Raw genomic sequence first — 21,291 nt, forward strand, 5'->3', positions numbered from 1 at the left:
TTGAATGTATTGTGTTGAATTAATCCCCTCTGGTTTATTTCTCACTGAACAACAACCTGGATAAGTAGCAGAGTAATCATAACAACCATTTGCACCATCCATTCTGCTGCAGGGTCCAGCCACCCCTTCGAAAAGGGTCAGTGAACTCCCATGATAAGCCCCAAGGAGAAGAGATTCAGACAGTCTGAGGAGGAATCACCATGCAAGATCAAAAACGCCCTGGACGTAGTGCTCCTTTCTTGCCTCCAAGATGTCAGCTGCCTATTCAGCTCCTGCTTAGCTGAAATTAGCTTGATATCGTGCCATTAGTGCAGAGAACTGTGCTGGTAGGTCTTTCAGTTTTGAGGAATAAAGCATAACCTCCATAGATTGCTTAAGAGATAAATTTGGCCTCTATCTGTTTCCATCCCCAGTCACCATTACTGGATGTCCAGACCCTTGAAGAAAATGACTTCTTTTGCTGCATTTGCTCAGCACATATGGACACATTTTGTGGGCGAAAAGAAGTCTGGCTGGAAGGGCCGGTCGTGCCTGTTTGCGATATGCAGCTCCGTCAGTTTGATGGTGAATGTGTTCCTGTTCCTAGCAGGGTATTCCTTCCTAGTGGACTACCCCACGTTCTCTGCAGTCGCACCCCCATTCCTCTGGATTGCCCTTTCCATGGGTTTGTTTCTGTCCAGGCATCTGCGGTGCTTTGCTGCGCTTTTCTTCCTTTCCTGTGGCCTGCGCGAAGGAAAGAATGCCCTGATCGCTGCCGGGACTGGGGCGGTGGTAGCCGGCAACATCCAAAACATTTTCCACAACCTAAATCAGCTGGTAGACAGCATCACTTGCATCCTTCAATCGCAGCGTTTCTCCTTTCTCAGCCGCTACATCGAAGCGATTCGGTGGATATACAACCAGAGTAAGATCTTGGGCAACCCGTTCAAAGACGTTGTGTCAGTGAAGGACAAGCTGAATGTGTCTTACGCCGTTTCAGATGAAGGCTTGAAGCTGAGGTTGAGTGAGACAAGGCTCCACATCCAGGACGTAGCCCGGCAGATCTCCTCCATACTAGCCCTCCAGCCCTACTTGGGCAAGAAAGTGCTCCCTCTGCTGGGGGTTCTTTTCATCGTTCTTGGGACATTACACTTCATGAGGAAATTCCTGAGTCCCCACAACATCAAGTTTAAGAACACTTACATTACGAAAGCATTTATTCGCTACGATGAGCGGCAGCAGCAGCGAAGGAAGCTCTGTGTCCTTCCCCTCAGCAAAGAAGAAAGAGAGCTGTACACAATGGTTCCATCATTTTGCCAGACCCAGAAAGAAAGGAAATGCACGGCACGCTTTTTTCTCCCTGTGCTTGCTAACCTTTGCATCTGGGCTCTCTTTGCAGCAGTAGATTATTTGCTTTACTGGCTCATTTTTTCAGTGAGCAAGCATCTCCAAGATTTCCCTGAGCTAGAGGTCCATTTGAAATTGTATTACCATGTAAGTACCTTAGCTACAGTTACCAGCACTTTTCTTGGGCTTTTATTGCTTTAGATACAAGTTTTCTGCAGAGTAAACTTATGCTAAAACACAGCGCAGAAGGCCTTAAGATGAGGTTGGGTGGTGGAACAGCGCAGGCTTTTAAAAGTCTGTACGTACAAAACAATGACAAAACAGCAAAAGGCAGATTGGAACTTTGGTTATGCTGAGTGTTCTGTGGGGCCAGAGGAAACAGAAGTGCAAAATTTGGGAGGCCTCTTTTGGGTGTCTTGTTGCAGGAAAGGCAGGCCAAAGACCTCCAGTTTAATCCCTGTCATTTCCAGTTTAAAATATTACTAGTAACATGGCATGGGAAGATGCAAGATTTCAATGACTGGCTGTTGAATCACTTTTAGGTCTGGCAGAAGGGGGAAGTTGGTATGTGGCCTGCTGAGCCAGGAGAGCTTGGCAGAAGGACCCCTCTGCTTATCTATCCCCGTCAGCTGATGTAAGTGGGATTTATACTTATCTGCCCTATGTTATAGTGTGCCAGGTTGAACTGATTGCCATTCGGGAACAGGGGGTGTTTGGGGATAGTGCTATGGAGCTAATGCAAGGCTGTCATCAGCACCTGGAACGGCTGCTGTTGCTCTGCCTACTCCCCCCCCCCCAAATTTTCTAGTTGCCATGTTAATTTACCACAATACCTTCAGCCCAGCTCTAGGGCTTTTGGGGGAATTAAACAGGTGGCTAGACCTAGCTGCCTAGTGCTGCTGCTCCTGTGATTTGAACCTCCAGAGCTGGCAGAAGAGGAGACCCACCAGATGACACTTTGCCCGCCACCCCCTCAAACCTGGAACTGAGAGGGAAGAACTGCCTTATACTGAGTCAGACCAGCAGTCCATCTAGTTCAATATTGCCAACACTGAACTGACTGCAGTTCTCTTGTGTTGCAGACATGAGTCCTGCCTGGAAATGATGGGGATTGAACCTGGGACTTTTTGCATACAAGGTTTTTTGTTTGTTTGTTTGTTTGCAAGCTCTGTCACTGAGTTACAACCCTTCCTTTAAAGCATCCTTTCTCAACCTTGGGTCCCCAGGTGTTGTTAGACTACAACTCCCATCATCTCTTGTCACTGGTCGTGCTAGCTAGGAATGATGGGAGTTGTAGTCCAGCAACACCTGGGGACCCAAGGTTGAGAAAGGATGCTCTAAAGATATGGTTAATGAATTAGAGCTTCTTTTCCCCCCCCCCATACAGTGCAGAATGCAGAGATGGAGGAGCAGAATACTTGGGTTGACATTGGGCAAAACTAGCATCCAGGTCTCATAGAAAGGGTTAGCCAATTTTGTGGTCCCCCCCGGTTGGCCAGTCAACCCTCACTTGTGTGATATGCTATCAGATGATCCTCCGTCAATGTGATAAATTTATCCTGTTTTTGCTATCTCATCAAACTGGTTCTGTGAAGTAACTATTTGTGGGTTTAAATTTTTCACTGGAGGAAATGCACTTCAGATATTCCCCCCCCCCCCTGCCAATAGATTCCAAATAAATAGATGGGACAGCTTGCAAAATGAGATCCCAAGAACTCTGTTATATATCTTATACACTCCCTTGGTACCCTCAAGAACTAAAGTATTTCTAATAGACATCCAGACATTTGTCTGCTTTAGTAGTACAGCCCAAGTTCTTTCCTTTTGCTCCTCAGCAGGTGAATTTCCCATTACTTCCTCTTAGAGCTGGTTGTGCTGAGCAATCAACTTTCTTCTCTCCCCTAAAGAAACCATTTATCCAAGAAGCAATTATAAGAATCTCAGGTGTTCCAGAGAGCAGGGTATTTGAGTTCAGCAACATAACTAGTGCTTAACTTCCAATTACAACAAAACAGGAAGGGATTTAAATAACACCTGCTGTTGTGTGATTGGACAATGAAATTTCCTTTGCTGCCTCCCACGTGTGTGTCAGGTAATTTACTCCCCAAAGGGGAAATAAGGCAAAAACTCCATGTTGTGTGTGTGTATTTATTCCCAGTGACTGCTATCTCAAATTTCCCCCATGCAGTACATCTTAGGGAGCAGTCAAAGCCACAGAGCAAAGATAGGGTTTGGCCTCCCATGCCCAATCCCCATTCCCTAAATTAGGACTTGCAGATACATTTCTGCTTGCACATCTTCAGTTGCATTGACTGAAGATAACACCAGAATGTCTGAGAAAATATTGGAGGCAACTGGAGCAGGTAACTCATTGATCCCAGAAGGCTGTTTTTAATGCCAATCGTCAGGACTGGGGCATGTGAAGTGATAAACAAAGAGTGCTTCTGTGCATAGGCAAATCTCAATCGACCAACCATAAGCAGTCACTATATATCAATATGAAAGGGCATGTCTACTAGGTATCAGGTGTGTTTAAAGTGAGTGCAAGCCTTCCAGCGCTAAACCTTCCAGCGCTAAACCTGGATGATGTAGTGGTGCAGCAGTTAAACTGCTAGCACATTTGCAAAGCTAAGCAGGGTCCGGTCTGGTTTCCAATTGGATGGGAGACCACATGCTGAGATTCCTGCATTGCAAAGGGGTTGGGCTAGATGACCCTCAGAGGTCCCTTCCACCTCTACAATCCTATGGTTCCTATGTTACTACATGTTTCCCTCATCCCTAACCTTTCTCCATACTAGCTCAGACTAAGGGGAGTCGTGGTCAAAAATATGTGGAGGGCACCAGGTTGGCTGGATGATACTCGTGGAAGAATTTCCATGCTGGATCAAACCAGGGGTCCATTTAATCCAGTGCTCTGTGGCCCACCAGATATTGCAAAGAAATTGCAATATGGTGTGATGGAGTTACCCTATTACTCTTGTGGTAGTAGTTGCTTTTGGAGAAGTTCCCCAGAATGATCCAAGTGCTGTATTGTTCCAGGGTGCAAGTCATAATGTGGTGCTCATGATAACACCCAGAAAGGTCTTCTCTGAGGCCCATAGGGATCAATTGCCCCCCCTACCCCCATTGAAATTATGCTTGAAAGAAGCCTTTGAGTGTAGTGCTTTGAATGTTAGTGCAAGGCTTTTTGCCTGTGCAGTGGAAAGTCCCTTCTCCCTGTGTGCACACACTAAATCTATTTTGGGGTTCACCCAACCCTCCAGAGCAGATTTGGGGGAGGATGTGGGATGCCTGCAAGTGGAGGAGCAGAGGCAAGGTCTATTGTGAATTCCAAATCCTTGCCCTAACAGTTTAAGTGCATTGGAAACCATCATTTGTAGCCAATACATTTTTTTTCCCAAGCCTGTGTGGCTGTACTGTGTGTATGTTTCCAGCGTGGGCACATACATGTGGTTGTGAGTGAAAGGTTGAGGTGTGTGCACGAGACCCAACAGTTTCTCTGGTTTGCAAATGTGTTCCCAGGCACGGAGTATGGGGAAATAGCAGCCCACAATGACAGCTGCCATTTCTTCACTGGAATATTGTCATGTTTTGTGCATTCTGGGCAAATGAGATATGAATGGGACAGTGAAAACAAACCCATTCATATTTATTCACTCGTTTGTTACTCATTCCTTTTGAAGGAAGTTGATCCAAATGGGCTCCATTCAGGTTTCCTCCCCGCCTGCCTCCAAATCACACGCCTGTATAATTCACTGCTACAGCATGTGGCAATGGCCACGCACTTAATATGGTTTCAACACTTCCACCACCCTTCTGAGTGATCTCCCCTCCCCATCCCCACCCCTTCTCTACATAAGTGCCTGGGGACTTCTATTTCACTGTATCTGAAGAAGTGTGCATGCACACGAAAGCTCATACCAAAATAAAAACTTAGTTGGTCTTTAAGGTGCTACTGAAGGAATTTTTTTATTTTACATTAGGGAAATTTATAGAAGTAAATCTTTAAGATACCTAAAGGACTTTCCAGGTTGAAAGAGGAGTATGCCACTGGGCATCAATGGGTGGGTGCAGTGTGGGGTTTTGTGTCTCCATGTCCTGTTATCCGTTACCAATAAGCATCTGGTTCTCTACTGGTGTCTGTTTGAATAGGCAAGGTGTGGGGGACCTTTGGCCCTCCAGATGTTGCTGAACTACAACTCCTATCCACACCAGCAAGCACAGCCAGGAGCCAAGGATGATGGGAGTTGCAGTTCAGCAACATTTAGGGGGCCAAAGGTCCCCTGTACTTTGAATAGACAGAGCTTTAGTTTGATCCAGCATGGTTCTTACATCCTTACCAGCACTGTCTCAACTACTGTATATGGTGATGCTTTAAGCATTCTCCAAATCGCACACCTCTTGCAAGCTGGTTGTCAAAGGGACCCTACTGGTTTAAGCAATTGCCTAGAGCAGGTTTGACTCAGTAGTTAAGCGACTGTTAATATCCTGTATGAGACTTGAATCACACAGAGACCCTGGAAGGAATATCACTGCTGAGTTGCAATGCTTCTGCTTTGTTGACTTTGAAGCATCACACATCAGGTATTTCACAGGAGGAAGCAATACTCACGCCAGCGTCTTTTTAATATTTTTCTTTCACTTCTCTTGTGCAGAAAAATTCTGACAAATTCATATTCAACCATGGGGAGATTGTGGACAAAAAGACTTCCTTCAGCAGTCCTCTCTTTGAGCATGCCTGTATTCCCAGCCCAAATGTTCCCCACTCAGCAACCTGGATCCAACTGGGTGTCATCCTCTTCTTTTTAATAGTGCTTGGGCTGTGCGTCTCTACATTCACACAACTTAAAATCCTCGTGGCAACATCATTCTATCCTAGCACAGACATGAAACGGATAAAGTATCTGCACTCAAAATTACTAGAGAGAAGATCAAAGCTCCCAGAGAAGAATGAGAAGAGGAAGCTGAATTCGTTTGCAAGAGTAAGTTACAAACAGCATGGAATGTGGGGCTAGCTTGGAAGCTAAATCTTAAAGCTTGATCCTAGAAGCCACCAAACTGAAGCCAGAGTCAGAGCGCAAGCCTATCTGTAGTTTCTGGCAACGGTGATGATTTGCCAATGCTCACTCCCTTTGCCCATACATGGGGCAAGGGGAATATTTATTTTTTAAAATGCGTTTTATGAACTACCATAGAAGCCAAACATCACACGCTATTCTGGTTGTGCATCTGCTGTGAAAGACTGCTTGGACTCACTTCAGGTGCTGTTTGCACAACCCCACTTCTGCCGTGGCTCTTGATCAGGAGACACAAGGGCTTGCCACTCTGACGACAGAAGGGATAAGCTTCAAACCGAATCCATGACTGCAAAGGAAGGCAAGCCTTTCCCAATTATTCATTTGCCGCAGTTGCAGCTTGCTTTCCAATGCCAGATGCTGCATACAGCAGCAGGTGCAGTAAAGGTGGACACGGTTTGCCTAAAATGGCCTGACAGGCCCGAATTAGGCCCACACAGCAGTCCCCTGCCACTGGTCTAGAAATTTACTTTTCCCTCAAAGAAAGGAGTAAAGCAACATAATTGAATTGGTAGAGGGAGACGACAGATAGAAAGGCAACCTATTTGCCCCTCGTTGATTCTTCTTGGAGTAATTTCCTGTAGCTTGTTTTTCTTGGGCTTTCTTTCCTTCCTGCTTCTTTTCCAAATTAGTGGCCACATGAAAGCTTGTACTCAGAATTGCTTTGTTCTGGGAGTCTCTCATGCTAGCTCTGGGAAGTTCCTGCAAGATCTCTGACAGCCCTGCAAGATCCCGTGAGACCTTTCCAGAGAAATTATGTGAAATTAAAAGCTCTTTCTCCACAGGAAAATCTGGCACGGAAGAAGTTTTTAAGCCATCAGACTTGCGTGTGTTTAATTTTTGGGATTGGCCACCAAGTGCATGAAGCTGCAATCATACAAGTTAAATGTGTGCAAGTTATGAGTCAACTATATATACCAAACTCCATTTGGATGAAGGGGAGTGGATGTTTAGCTACCACCTTGCTTGAGAAGGGTGCTAAGCCACTCGCCCGCCCCCACTTCTTCAGAGAGAAAAGAAACGTAAGAATTTAGCCCCCCATTTTTGTTCTGGACAGAGAAAGAGGGTAGGGAGGGCACCTGCAAATTCATTGTAGGCACTCACTTGTAAATATAACAATATTTCCTCTCTTCCTCAGTTACATTTCTGGTTCCCAATCCTCCAGGCAATGAGGAGTTCCAGGAAGAAACAAACAGAGGTGGCAAAAGTCGGCAGCGTTTAACAACGCAAAGAAAATCTCTATGAAGAAATCCATGGTTTTATAAGTGAATTAACGGTCTGTTGCATTTGATTTTTCTTACATTCATTCACTTTTCACCTGTGACTCTCACCTTGTCATTCAGCTTTGAAGTCCTCAAGCTGTACAGACTTGTCGGTCTGACACCCTAAGTGATACCACTGCACAATTCACATATTTCTTTCGGTATCTGCCTCCTCCCTTGAATATTCTAGTAGGAAAGGTCACAATTCTTCGCTTTCTCTTTTCTTTTCCGCTGCCTTTGTCTGATCTTTGCCAATGTTCTTTTCTGTGGGTGGATTTGCTCCCCGTCCCCCGCCTGGCACTATGTATCTATCATCACCCAAGTGTCATCAGTCCCTCCAGCCACCTTCCACTTCATGTTTTGTTTTTCACAGATGAAAGAACTCTAGCTTTCGACTCAACATGAACGATGCAAATTTGAAACGAAGGGTTTTAGTTATTCAGAACCAATTAGGATTACTGGGTTTCTTTCCTAATGTTGCTTCTAGTGGTGCTGTGACCTCATTCCACACACACAAACTCACTCCATCCTTGTGTATACCAGTGACACTGCATATACAAATGCCCCCTCTGACTCACCCATTCCATCCACATTCTAAAAATGCAGGACTTCCTCTCCTCTCTCTTTTTTTAAAGGGAATGAGATGTTGAATTTGATGTGGGAAAAATCCCCTAAATCAGATCAGCTGCAGTTTGAAAAATTAATGAAAGGCTGACCCAGTTGTCTTGGGATGGCAATCAAAACTGGCAAGGTCCGGAACACTGACACTCCTGAAGTATGACCTAGATGTAATGTGCAGAATGCCTGAAGGGTTGCTTGTTTATTTTTTTCCCTTTGCTTTGCTACGAAATCCAAAGACTGTGAGTAACTCATTTCCCCAGAGAAAGCGCCCCAGACTTGCGTTTTGCCATGACCATGGTTGAACTCTTCATTTCTACGGTGGTAGCGTGAATTTCTACCACTGGTAAATTTTGCAGACAGAAGGGTGGAGGGTTCATGGGCACCAAGATCGAGACACTAGGACAGTAGTAGGGGGACCCGAGTATTCTTCTCCATAGGTGGGACAACAGAGTAGACCAGGCATCTCCAAACTTCAGCCCTCCAGATGTTTTGGACTACAATTCCCATCATCCCTGCCCACTGGTCCTGTTAGCTAGGGATCATGGGAGTTGTAGGCCATAACATCTGGAGGGCTGCAGTTTGGGTATGCCTGGAGTAGATAATCCCTTAGTAGTACAATGTATAATGTGGCCTGTGTTAAAATCCCAGGTGCAAGATTATAGAGCTGGAAGTTATTAGCCATTATGAACTTTAATCATATTGAATCAAGCAATTGCTTGATTATGTTAATTTGAAGTGAAAGCCAGGGCATGTGTACTAATTGATCGATTTTTTTTTTTGCAAGTTAGATCAGCCTCAGATGAGCTCCGATGGCGCCATGCCAATGATCCCAACCCAAAACAAAAAGAATCACAGTGCCAGTAATCTACCTACAAACTGAAGCACATGACTATCCACATAGAATTGTGGTAATAGCTTTATCACAGTAGGAGACTTCCGCGATTACTGGTGCAAGGCTGACTGCTTTCCACTTAGATGTCTTAATCATGAGGATTACTACATAATACAGTCATGCCTCGGGTTATAGGCACTTCAGGTTGCGTCTTTTCTGGTTGCGCACTGCGCGAACTTGGAAGTACCCGAATGGGTTACTTCCGGGTTTCGGCGCATGTGCAGAAGCGCTGAATCATGACCCGCGCGTGCGCAAACGCGGCACTGCGGGTTGCGAACGTGCCTCCTGCATGGATCACGTTCGCAACCTGAGTGCCCACTGTACAGAGATGGGACTGGGGCATGGCAACCCCACCCCCTCCATGTCCTCATATAAAATCACTTTTTTAAAAAATAGAGCCTTTATTATCTCATTCCAGAAATAAAATACATAAAAGAAAAAAAATACAGAAATTTGTTTCCATTTACATCGCATTACAACAAATTTTCTAAACTTATTTAACAAAACGGAAAAAAAGAACCAATACCAACTAAACTTTTAAACTGAACCCACTCATATGACTAAAAATAATACTATCAAATTTTAAAGTACTACATCCCTTAATTTCCCCACTTTTACAATACGTATAACCTTTCTATGACTTCCTATCAAACCCAAAGGTATAATCCAATCATTTCTGTGAGCATGTTTCAAGTCAGACCACTATCTTTACCTCTTCCCATATACTCTTGCTTAACTATATCTCCATTGGAATTTAACAAATCAGAATTATTCAAATGCTGGTGTGACCCGCCCGCCTTATAATCTTGCTGTAAGGTACCACCTATGTTGTATTTTCATCATATTTTCTTGTATGCTATAAGATGTTGTAAATCTCATATTTATTCTCCAACATCCTGGGCCCATTTGATCATAGATGATTTAACCCCCTCTTCTTTTACCTCCCATTCCAAAAGTAGGTGGCATGCTTTCGAAATTATTTTAGTTTTATTTCTTATCAATTCCAGTTCTAATTTTGATGGTTCTTTAGCAAATCCAATTTTTTATCTTGTTGAAAGGTCCTATATAGTTGGTGATACTCCAGCCATCCTCCTAGCTGGTCTTTTACTTCTTCGTAATTTCGTAATTTGATCTTCCCATCCTCTTCCATTAACAATGAGTTATACGTCAGCCAGTTTGTATTCATATTTTTTTCTTTTAACTGTGTTTGCCTCCGCGGGAGATATCCACTTTGGAGTCTTTGGTTCTAACAGTTTTTTATATTTCTCCCACGTCTTAAATAATGCGTTCCTCACTATGTGACCGGTAAAATTCTTATGTACTCTATATTTATCGTAATTTAGATAGGCATGCCAACCATACCATAAGTCATGCCCTTCTAAGTCTAATAATTCAGTGTCTTGGAGTAAAAACCATTCTCTTAGCCAAGAAAAGCATGCTGCTTCATAGTAAAGTTTTAGGTTGGGGAGTCTGAAGCCTCCCCGATCCCTAGTATCTATTAAGATTTTATGCTTAATTCTTGGTCTCTTACCGGCCCATAGAAATTTAGACAGTTCTTTTTGCCATTCCTTGATACACGTGGTCTTATTTAGAACTGGGATTGTTTGATACAAAAACATTAGCTTAGGTAGCACATTTAATTTGATTGTTGAAATCCGTCCCAAAAAAGACAGTTTTAATTTATTCCAGATTATAAGTTCTTTTTTTTATCTCTGTCCAGCACCCTTTATAATTATCTTCAAAAAGATTTATATTTTTAGCTGTCAGCCAAATACCAAGATATTTTAGTTTGGTACATATTTTCAACTGTGTTGCTTTTTCAATTTCATCCTTTTCAGTCTGTGAGATGTTTTAAACTTGGTCTTTGTATGTTGCTCTTATTATAATTCAGTTTAAACCCGGATACCTTGCCATATTTCTCCATAATCTCCAATGTTTTTAGAAGACTCTGTTTTGGTTCCTCTGTTGTTATTAGCAGGTCGCCTGCATAGGCCCTTAACTTATAGCAGTTCTTCCCCAAGACAATTCCTTTAATGCTTTTTTCTTTCCTAATCGCATTATTCAGTATTTCCATTATCAGTATAAAAATCAGTGGGGACAGAGGGCATCCCTGCCTTGTCTCTTTATTAATTTCGCATTCCTGGGAGACATTACCCTTTAAGATAATTTTTGCTTTTTGTTTCATATAGATTGCCTTTATACCATTACAGATTTTATCTCCAAACCCCATCTGCTGGATCGTATTTAGCATAAATTTACAGGACACCCAGCCTTTTCTGCGTCAACTGCCATAAAGGCTGCTGGTTTATCAATTTTTAAATCTAGGTACTTCAGTAAATTTATTACATTCCTAATATTATTTTGAATTTTCCTTCCAGGCAGGAACCCTGCTTGGTTCATATGAATAATTTCTTGGAGAATTTTTCTAAGCCTCTCAGCAAGTATAAATGCAAATAGTTTATAATCATTATTTAGCAATGATATCGGTCTAAAATTGTCCATTAATAATAATAATAATAATAATAATATATTATTTATACCCCGCCCATCTGGCCGGGTTCCCCCAGCCACTCTGGGCGGCTTCCAACAAAACAGAAATTCTAAAATACAGAAATCCATCAAACATTAAAATACAGAAATCCATCAAACATTAAAAGCTTCCCTAAACAGGGCTGCCTTGAGATGCCTTCTAAAGGTCTGGTAGTTGTTGTTCTCTTTGACCTCTAGTGGGAGGGCATTCCACAGGGTGGGTGCCACTACCGAGAAGGCCCTCTGCCTGGTTCCCTGTAACTTAGCTTCTCGTAGTGAGGGAACCGCCAGAAGGCCCTCGGAGCTGGACCTCAGTGTCCGGGCAGAACGATGGGGGTGGAGACGCTCCTTCAGGTATACCGGACCGAGGCCGTTTAGGGCTTTAAAGGTCAACACCAACACTTTGAATTGTGCTCGGAAACGTACTGGGAGCCAATGTAGGTCTTTCAGGACCGGTGTTATGTGGTCTCGGCGGCCGCTCCCAGTCACCAGTCTAGCTGCCGCATTCTGGATTAGTTGTAGTTTCTGGGTCACTTTCAAAGGTAGCCCCACGTAGAGCGCATTGCAGTAGTCCAAGCGAGAGATAACTAGAGCATGCACCACTCTGGAGGGACAGTCAGTGGGCAGGTAGGGACTCAGCCTGCGTACCAGATGGAGCTGATAAACAGCTGCCTTGGACACAGAGTTGACCTGTGCCTCCATGGACAGCTGTGAGTCTAAAATGACTCCCAGGCTGCGCACCTGGTCTTTCAGAGGCACAGTTACCCCATTCAGGACCAGGGAGTCCTCCACACCCGCCCGCCTCCTGTCCCCCACAAACAGTACTTCTGTCTTGTCAGGATTCAATCTCAATCTGTTAGCCGCCATCCATCCTCCAACCGCCTCCAAGCACTCACACAGGACCTTCACCGCCTTCACTGGTTCTGATTTAAAAGAGAGGTAGAGCTGGGTATCATCAGCATACTGATGGACACCCAGCCCAAACCCCCTGATGATCTCTCCCAGCGGCTGCATATAGATGTTAAAAAGCATGGGGGAGAGGACAGAACCCTGAGGCACCCCACAAGTGAGAGCCCAGGGGTCTGAACACTCATCCCCCACCACCACTTTCTGAACACGGCCCAGGAGGAAGGAGTGGAACCACTGCATGATGATCCATTCCTTGCTTTGGGATTAATGTGATATAGCTCTCTTTCCACGTTCCCGGCATTGTACCTCCCTTCAAGATGTTGTTCACAACATCCTTAAGAGGGGGTGATATTATATCCTCTACAATTTTATAATAGGCAGCCGGGAGGCCATCCGGCCCTGGTGATTTCCCGCTATTTCAAATATTGATACCGGCCCGTTCAAACTTTCCCTTTGTCCCTTAGATATTTCCATCAGATGGTTTTGTTATAAATATTCTTTAATTGCGTCATCGGTTTTGTCCCCTTCCTTATATAATTCTGCGTAGAATTCTGAAAATCTTTTTTCAATTTCTTTGGGGTTTGTAATAATTTGGTCTTCATTTTTAATTCTATTAATTATTCTTTCAGTTTCTCTTTTTTTAAGCTGCCAGGATAGAAGTTTCCCTGGCTTATTCGCTTGGTCAAAGTATCACTGTTTCATAAATCTTAGTTTAACTTCTGTCTCCTTGAATACTGTGACTGTAATATTTTAAAATCTCTCTTTACCTCCTCGTCGTCTGGTTTTTGATATAGCTGTTTCTCTTTATTCTTAATTTCTCTTATCAGTTCTTCAATTTTCTTTTCCTTCTGCTTCCTTCTAATCACATTCTGCTGTATAAAGAAGCCCCTAATAACCGCTTTTCCAGCGTCCCATACTGTATTTATGTCCGTACCTTCTTTAAGATTAAATTCAAAGTATTCTTTTAATGTTATTTTAGCTTTTTCTATTACTTTTTCATCTTTTAATAGCATTTCATTTAATCTCCATCTTGTCATTTTTTTTCCTTTCCCCTTTAAACCACACCATTACAGCACTATGGTCAGATATTGTTCTTGGTTGGATCTCCGTTTCATAAATACTGGAAATTTAACTCCTTTGTGACCCAAATAGCGTCTATTCTACCTGCTGTATTGTTAGGATACGAGAAAAACGCAAAATCTTTCCTAAGGGGTTTTTGGCTTCTCCATGTATCTTCTAGATTTAATCGTTCTATTAGTGAAAAGAAGGAGTTTGGCAATTTCATCTGTTTTTTCTTTGAGACCTTAGGAGTTCTATCCCATTCCAGGGCTACTACCCCATTTAGGTCCCACATTAACAAGATCTTTTCCCCTACATAATCCGTTAATATTCCTTCCAATGTTTGGTAGAATTCACTCTTTTTTTTCATTCGGAGCGTAGATACCTACCACCATTAGGTTCTGTCCACTTGTGATAATTTTAATAATTACTATTCTACCCTCAGTATCTGTATAAATCAATTTCAGGTCTAAATGGGGTTTTGCATATATTACCACTCCCCTCTTTTTCTTTTTGTCAGCAGATACAAATTCCTTCCCAAGTTTTCTGTTTGATAGAATTCTGGTATGCTGTTGCGCCACATGGGTCTCTTGTAGACATATTAAGTCTAGCCTTTGTTTGTACAGGATGTGTTCTATCTTATTTCTTTTATGTTTCAGATTTAAACCGTTCACATTCCAAGTTATTGTTTTAAGATTCATTATTTAAAGAGATTTATTTATTTATCTCACATGCACAGATTAAAGTTAAAATTACCACAACAATCCACAGTCCAAGAATACACAAATTGCAGTCTTGCTTCTTATAGTCCTCTATTTCTTATCTTTCACTTCCTTCTGGTTTGTTTCCTAAACCCTCCACTCCTCCACTCAGCTGCTTCTTCCCACTCAATTCATCTCTATACGTTCTTCTAAACTTATCCGCCTCCTCCCACGTTGTAAACCTTCTCCTTTTCCCTTTAAAGTAGAATGAGATCCCCTCTGGGAATTCCCATCTATGTGATATTGCCCTCTCTCTCAATGCTTCTACCAGCGGACCATATTTGTCTCTTTCTTAACAGTCTTCTTGGAATAATTTTATGAATAATAATCTCTGATCCCATTATGTTAAGTTTCTTCTTACTGGAGGTTTGTAGAATCCTATCCCTCATTTCCATAGTTACAAAGGTTATAAGGCAATCGCCTTGCCAGTTATTTTTCTTCGCGTAGCTGGATTTTACTCTAAAAAGTTTCTCTATATTTTGAGTCACTTCTGACTCTTCAATTTCCAACCACTTCGCAAGCTCTATAATTACTTTCTGTTCTAACCGTTCGTTTTGCTCTTCTGGTATCGCTCTAAATCTGAGCGTCTTTTCCCTCCTCTACATCTCAATCATTGATATCGCATCAAGAACCGCTTCATTTGTTTCTTTCATATCTGTTATTTCTTTCTTTACTTTGTCCATCTCAACCTTTCGTTCCTTGCTTTCCTTATGAATCTATCTTGCCCCCTCCTCCAACCCATTTACCTCCCCCTTCAGTTCTTGAACTACTTTTGTAGTTTCTGCATTTTTCGCTACCAGCTCATCTATTTTCCCAGTAATCTCAGTCACCATCTTAGCATTATCATCTATTTTTGTACCCATCCCGTCCAATTTTTGGTCAACTGCCTTCATGTCCTTCTTCATTTCCAATAAATCTTTTCTAAGTTCTAAAATCAAGTCTTTCATTTCCACATTTAAGTCAGTCTCTGGTGTTGAGCCTCTTCTATTTGGGTTTGAAGCCATGCCCGGTGTTGCTGAGATCGCCGTCTTCTTGCTGGGGTTAGTCATAGCCTCACAAAAACAAAGATTATCAATATAAAGAATAAAATAAAGTTATGAAGGAGGCCAAATAGGTTAGGGAAGGGATCAAAATTTAAAGAGAGAGAAGAGAGAGGGAGCGAGAGCGAGGAAAGAAAAAATTAGCAAAAAGAGGGGGGGGGAATAAAGGAAAGGGATAAGGAGGGGGGAAAGGGAGAAAAAAAAGGAGATAAAAAGAAAGAAAAGGAGGAGGAGGAAGGAAAGAAAAAAAGAATGGAAAAAAGGAAAAAGTAAAGAGACAAGAAAAGAAAAGTAGAAAATAATGAAAAAAGAGGGAAAGGGGAGAGAGAATTAAAAGTGCAGGGAGGGGAAGACCAAAAAAAGCGTCTAGAGGAGAAAGAGAAAAAAAAAAGGACTAGATGTGAAAGAACAGCAGGTCAACGTATCTAAATGTGTCTTATGCAAAAAGATATTCAAGATCAACAATGTCAACAATAATCCCCCTTTAAATCAGATCAATAGAGTCAATGCAGTACATTCAATAAGCTAAGGGGTTAGTCTAGTATTTAGCCACTTGACCTGCAGATGGCAGCACTGTTTCACTTTGAAGCTATTTCACAGTGACTCAGCACGCCCTTTAGTCTCCTCTTTCTCCTCTTTTCCTCCTTTTGGCGACATAATGCATAAGTGTTCAAAATCTAGCCTTTATTCGTTGAATCAATAGCTGTCTTCCCCCTTTATTATAGTTTCCTAGAAGCAGTAAAACGTCTATCGCTATTAAATGAAGATATACGAAGATAGATACTATTAGTCACACCCCAGAAGGCATTTCAAACCACATGTCCTCATATAAAATCACAATGGACCTCAGAAAATGTTTGCATGGTAATATAAATGCAGTTATTTATATAAATATAAATGTCTGTAAACTTTCAAAAGCGGTAGCAATGGTCAAAACTGCAGAGGAAAATATTTATGAATTGAGATAATCTCAGCTGCTTCCCAATGCTGAAGCATCATACAGAAATCAAAACTGAAGACTAATAGGGCTCCAGAGTAGGTTGCAGAAGCAGGGCGAACAGAATTATTTTCATCTGGTTTTTTTGACCTAGAGAGACAAGAGGACGAAAACATGATGTAATCCTTCCAAAGGAGGATGTCTCTTACTTCTGTCACCAAGAGTGGCAATAAGAATTAAGAGCTTATAAGAAAGGGTGGGATTCAACAAAGTGTGCAGCCACAGTTTCCCCATGATTTCTAGTCATGGGTCCAAGAGTTTTATTTTTTCGTCCTGTCACTTTCCTCGGGAAGACCTCTTTACAATGAGTTGGAACAATTGTCAATAGGGTTTTCTGCAGATTGGCATTTGCTCTGATGTTGCATCAGGGATTTCTCAGGGGAAGCAGTGGGACAAAAATAAATCCCTTCTTGGACCTGTGACTAGAAATTGCAGGACAAACAATTGCAGGACAAACTGTGGATGGGCCCCTAATTTGTTGCACAAGTGGAATGAGCTCTATTCACACAAAGGCACAGTTCCATCTAAATCTGTCTCTGGAGGGTTGTGGGAACCTCCTGGGGGCACATGGGGGGCACCAAGGAAGGAGAGTCGGAAACCACTTAAGGCTTTGTTGAATTGCACCCATTGTTTTGTCAGTCCTCTGCAGTATAGCTGTCTTCACAGCAGCTTCTACTAAGCCTCCCTGGTGCAGAATCACAGACCAAAAAGACACTCATGGATATAACCCAGACTAACCCCTCCCCCCTCCCACACCCAGAACAATACTTTTCATGTGCAGGATGGGAATGCAGTGAAGGCAATGGCCTTGATCCAGCAGACTTGGTGTGGACTTTTCATCCCACAGGTTACTTGAATGTGGCCAGAACTGCTTTGGGACCAGTCAGTTTCCAATGGCCAAATGAGATACTCACATGTCAAAGATGAACTGTATTGTGGGGTTTATTTTCCCTCAGCAGCAACTGCAATCACTTTGCCAACATATGGTGCTCGCTTGACAGGAACAGGCTGGCAAACCTGCAACGACATGTTTCGTTTTTATTTATTTCACGTTCACCTTCCCTGCCCACCCACCACCACCAACTCCCACTGCAAGAAGCTTGTCAAAATCAAAATTGTACACTGCCATTTTCAGGGCTGCAGGCTTTATTTTCAACAGCAGTTCAAAACCCATGGGTGGAATTCACATGCTTGCAAAGTCCACCTTCATGGGGTGTTCACTTGGAATGCCCTTCTCCTGGAGACTTGTCAAAGTTGGACCTGAGAACTTTGAGAGGAGACAGATATAAGATTTTCAAGATTTGACTGCATTGAGCAGCAAAAAGCCTCCCCTCTTTCCAGCAGTCTTAATGCATCCCAAGTTTGAGACTTCCTGGTCACATTGAGATCTGTTGTCGTGTTGTCTTTTTGTTTCAGACCATTCCGGTTTTAAGGGGAATGGATTGTTTTAAAAGCTAGCAGAGTGACATTTCAAGGTTCATTTGGAATGGGAAGAAACCTAGAATAAAACAAACTGCTCATAGAAGGAAAAAGAGAGGAGGTTTTGCCCTGCCAGATCTCAAACTATACCATGAGGTAGCAGGTCTGGCCTGGATCCACGAATAAATGGTACTAAAAGATACAGACTTGCTGAATACAGAGGGTTTTGACACCCGCTATGGTTGGCATGCCTACCTAGCCTTTGATAAGGTGAAAGTCCACAAAGGGTTTCTAAAAACCCCTGGTGGACCTCACCCATAGAAGCTTTAGCTGTGAAGAAAAATATGACGGGAAGAGCAAAGAATTGGAAAGGCAACAGGAGAGTATTTACAACTTGCAAAAATGACTGGGAGAATAAGAGGAAACTCAAATAAGAAAGTCAGTAAAGATTGGATAGTATTTAAAGAATACCTTAAAATTATTGTGATAATGCAAATCTCCTGACAGACCTAGACTGAATCTTGAACCACAGAGAAATTATATAGCAAAAGCTTTCATGATAAATAATGGAAAAGTAAAATAATAATGAAACTAACAAGATGTAAAAAGTATGAGGTGAATCGGAAGTCAAAAGGTGTGTTATGTTAAATGAGAGATTGTATGTATTGTATTGTCTAAGTTATATGTAAATTGTTGAATAATAAAGATTATTTTAAAATGAAAAGGGAAAAAAAGATCTGTTGTCGTGCAACCAGGGCTGCACTAGATTTGTGTACAAGATCTCAGCTCATATGGCCTCATGAGGATTCCTGTGCCTGTTTCCTCGCCACCTGTTTCTCCCACACCATTATGAGCACTGCGAGCCCTCCGTTCATTAAGCCACACTCCATATTATGACTTGATATTACTGTCCTCAAAAACATGCTTTAAATAGTTAAGAACAGAGGCCTGCTGAGATACCACAGTAATAAATTCTATGTTTTTTTTAAACCTATGCATGTTTATCAGCACCAGTGAGGCAGCAGGGCCCTCCTGGTGTTGGTGCTGTACTTTTAGTCAAAGGAGAGAGAGAGATTCCTACAATCCCTAGCATGTCTCATATTATGCATAAAGACTTACTGAATTAATGTTATCATACTCACCTGATCCCGCTGCCTGATCCGTTTGTAGACATATTCAGGGAATGGCTCACGGGGAATGTATCTCCCGTCTCCTGCTGCAACGTGGAACTCGCCATTTTGGTAAACCACTTTGCCCCGTGAAATGGTCACCACTGTTACCCCATGGCAGACCATGCCTTCAAATATGTTGAAGTCGATGGCTTGGTGGTGAGTCTTTGCTGAGATCGTCCTGTATTTGGAAAGAACATGAAACACTGATGCAAATTGTCACCATGGCTGTTTTGAAATCAGCAAATATTAGATTCCGCTGAGATTCTTTGAAGTCTAAGGAAAACACAGAATTGCGACAAAGGCAGCAATTGTTAGAAACTCTTCCTTAGACGTAAACGTCCACTGGAACAAGCAGTGCTCACTTCCAAGTGTTTAGGGCGGTCTTATAAATCACAGATTTGAAGGAAAATCTACTGGGGAAAATAAATTGGAGTCGAACAAGAGTTTTCCTCTTTTAAGTAGGAAACTCCGCTGTGGTCTTGCTTAGCTCTTATTAACTTCTACGTAAAAAAAGCTTCTGCAGAGAAATGCCTGATTGAGCTGCCATTGGACTATATACTTTAGAAGCAACCCTAAACAACACAACTGTCAGCGGTTCATTGAGTAGTTGCAAATGATTTAAGAGGAAGGATTTCCCCCAAAATAGATAAAAGTAAAATCTCATTTTTAATAGCAAAATTTGGGATGGGGGTGGGAGAGAGAGAGAGAGAGAGAGGTGTTTGTGATTCCTATAACTCCTGTTCTCTTAAAATGCTGCAAGCATCACCTGCATCTATTGAGGCCACCAGATTATTTATTGCTTATTTCTTTCTAGGAATTCATTCGCTCCTCAGTGCTTTTTGCATTTTAATTTCACCTAAGCAGCAGATATTCCGGAAACACTGCTTTTCCATATTTATGTATTCATTCTAAATATTTGTGTATCGTCCTCCAAAAGAAAGAAAAACCCTTTCTCTAGGGCAGCTTACAGCAACAAGCAATATGAAAAACAAAGAAAACAATATACCGTATATATGGTTTTCAAAAATAAGGAAAGAAAAAAGTTACATCAAAGTATCATACACATTCACATATTGAGATTGCTCTGAATCTCCTGACCCCCCGCCCATCCCATCCATGGGCCCTCTTGCTTCTATTTTCATATGCATAACAATACTTCTCCAAAGTTTTCATCATCCTAAATTATCTGTACCGTATATTCCGGCATATATAAGACGACTGGGCATATAAGATGACCCCCGACTTTTGAGAAGATTTTCATGGGTTAAAAAGTAGTTTATACGCAGGAATATACAGTAGGTGCAAAAGCAGCATTAAAGCCAATCACTGGAAGTTAAATGGTCTCAAATCCCCACTCAGCCATGAAGCTCACTGGGTGACCTTGGGCCAGTCACTGCCTCTCAGCCTAACCTACCTCACAGGGTTGTTGTGGGGGGGGGGGTTAAATGAGGAGAGGTAGAATAAGGTGGAATAATCTGAACCAGTAAGAGTAAAATCTGAGGGGTAGAAATGTTCCTGTGACTTACCTTTAAACCTGTGGCATGAGGTTTTATTATTTATTGAATTTATATACTGCCCTATACCCAGTCTCAGGGGTGTTCAGAGAATAAAATATAAATATAAAACTTTAAAATAAGAACAACCCAATAACTCCCAACCCCCCAAAAAACACATTTTAAAAGCGCATAGGATCCTCACAATATTTAAAGTAAGACATATTTACTTGGCATGGCTCAGGATGTCCCAGGAACACACACTGTCTTTTGTTATGTAGCGACACTCTGGTCCAAGCCCAGACCCTCTGTGAAAAAGCTCTTTCAGCATCAAGGTGAGGTTACACAATACGGCATTTCCTATAAATGGGAATGCACTGCACCTTAGTTTTAGTCATCTTTTTATAACACAAGGGTTTGCACGTGAGATCCAACTGCATACTGGTATAATTCAGGTTGTGAACAAACGCCCTTTCCCCCAAAATTGGACTTTTTGTAGTAAAAAAAAAAAGCACCAAAAATGTGGGATAACAATTGCTTAAAGCAACATTGTATATGTCCCCACAAACAAATCACAATGAATTCTGAATAAACCTCCCTAGGAACTTTGTGCAAACAAATTGGGATGAATGCTTAGTGAATAGGTTGTCTGGAAGTGACCTTGAAGGTTGTTCCATGCCACGGTTTTTCAGATGCCCTACTTCTGCAGGAGATGCCTTTATCTCCGCTAGACTCC

The 21,291-nt window shown here is 42.2% G+C and overlaps 2 protein-coding genes across 4 annotated transcripts in view; one reads left to right on the forward strand and one right to left on the reverse strand.

Annotated features, from left to right (window-relative positions):
* Positions 1-319: 319 nt before the first annotated feature.
* DCSTAMP (dendrocyte expressed seven transmembrane protein) lies at positions 320-9,594 on the forward strand. The gene is made up of 3 exons (XM_035126153.3): positions 320-1,473; positions 5,982-6,308; positions 7,540-9,594. The coding sequence occupies exons 1-3, from the start codon at positions 427-429 to the stop codon at positions 7,621-7,623; spliced, it is 1,458 nt and encodes a 485-aa protein (XP_034982044.3). The 5' UTR covers positions 320-426; the 3' UTR covers positions 7,624-9,594.
* Positions 9,595-15,891: 6,297 nt separating this feature from the next.
* Positions 15,892-21,291, reverse strand: part of DPYS (dihydropyrimidinase) — a 42,525-nt gene continuing 37,125 nt past the window's right edge. For 2 of the 3 annotated variants that reach the window (XM_035124701.3, XM_088675816.1), the window contains exons 8-10: positions 19,033-19,240; positions 17,386-17,488; positions 15,892-16,561 (exon numbers count right to left, since the gene is read on the reverse strand). In XM_035124701.3, coding sequence (XP_034980592.3) covers positions 17,414-17,488; positions 19,033-19,240 — 283 coding nt within the window. In that variant the 3' untranslated portion in view covers positions 15,892-16,561; positions 17,386-17,413. Of the gene's footprint in view, positions 16,562-17,383; positions 17,489-19,032; positions 19,241-21,291 lie in introns of those variants that run through there. The other variant, XM_060277667.2, reaches the window with a different exon arrangement.

Source organism: Zootoca vivipara, chromosome 8, assembly GCF_965207765.1.
Source record: "Zootoca vivipara chromosome 8, rZooViv2.hap1.1, whole genome shotgun sequence".
Lineage (NCBI taxonomy): Eukaryota > Metazoa > Chordata > Lepidosauria > Squamata > Lacertidae > Zootoca > Zootoca vivipara.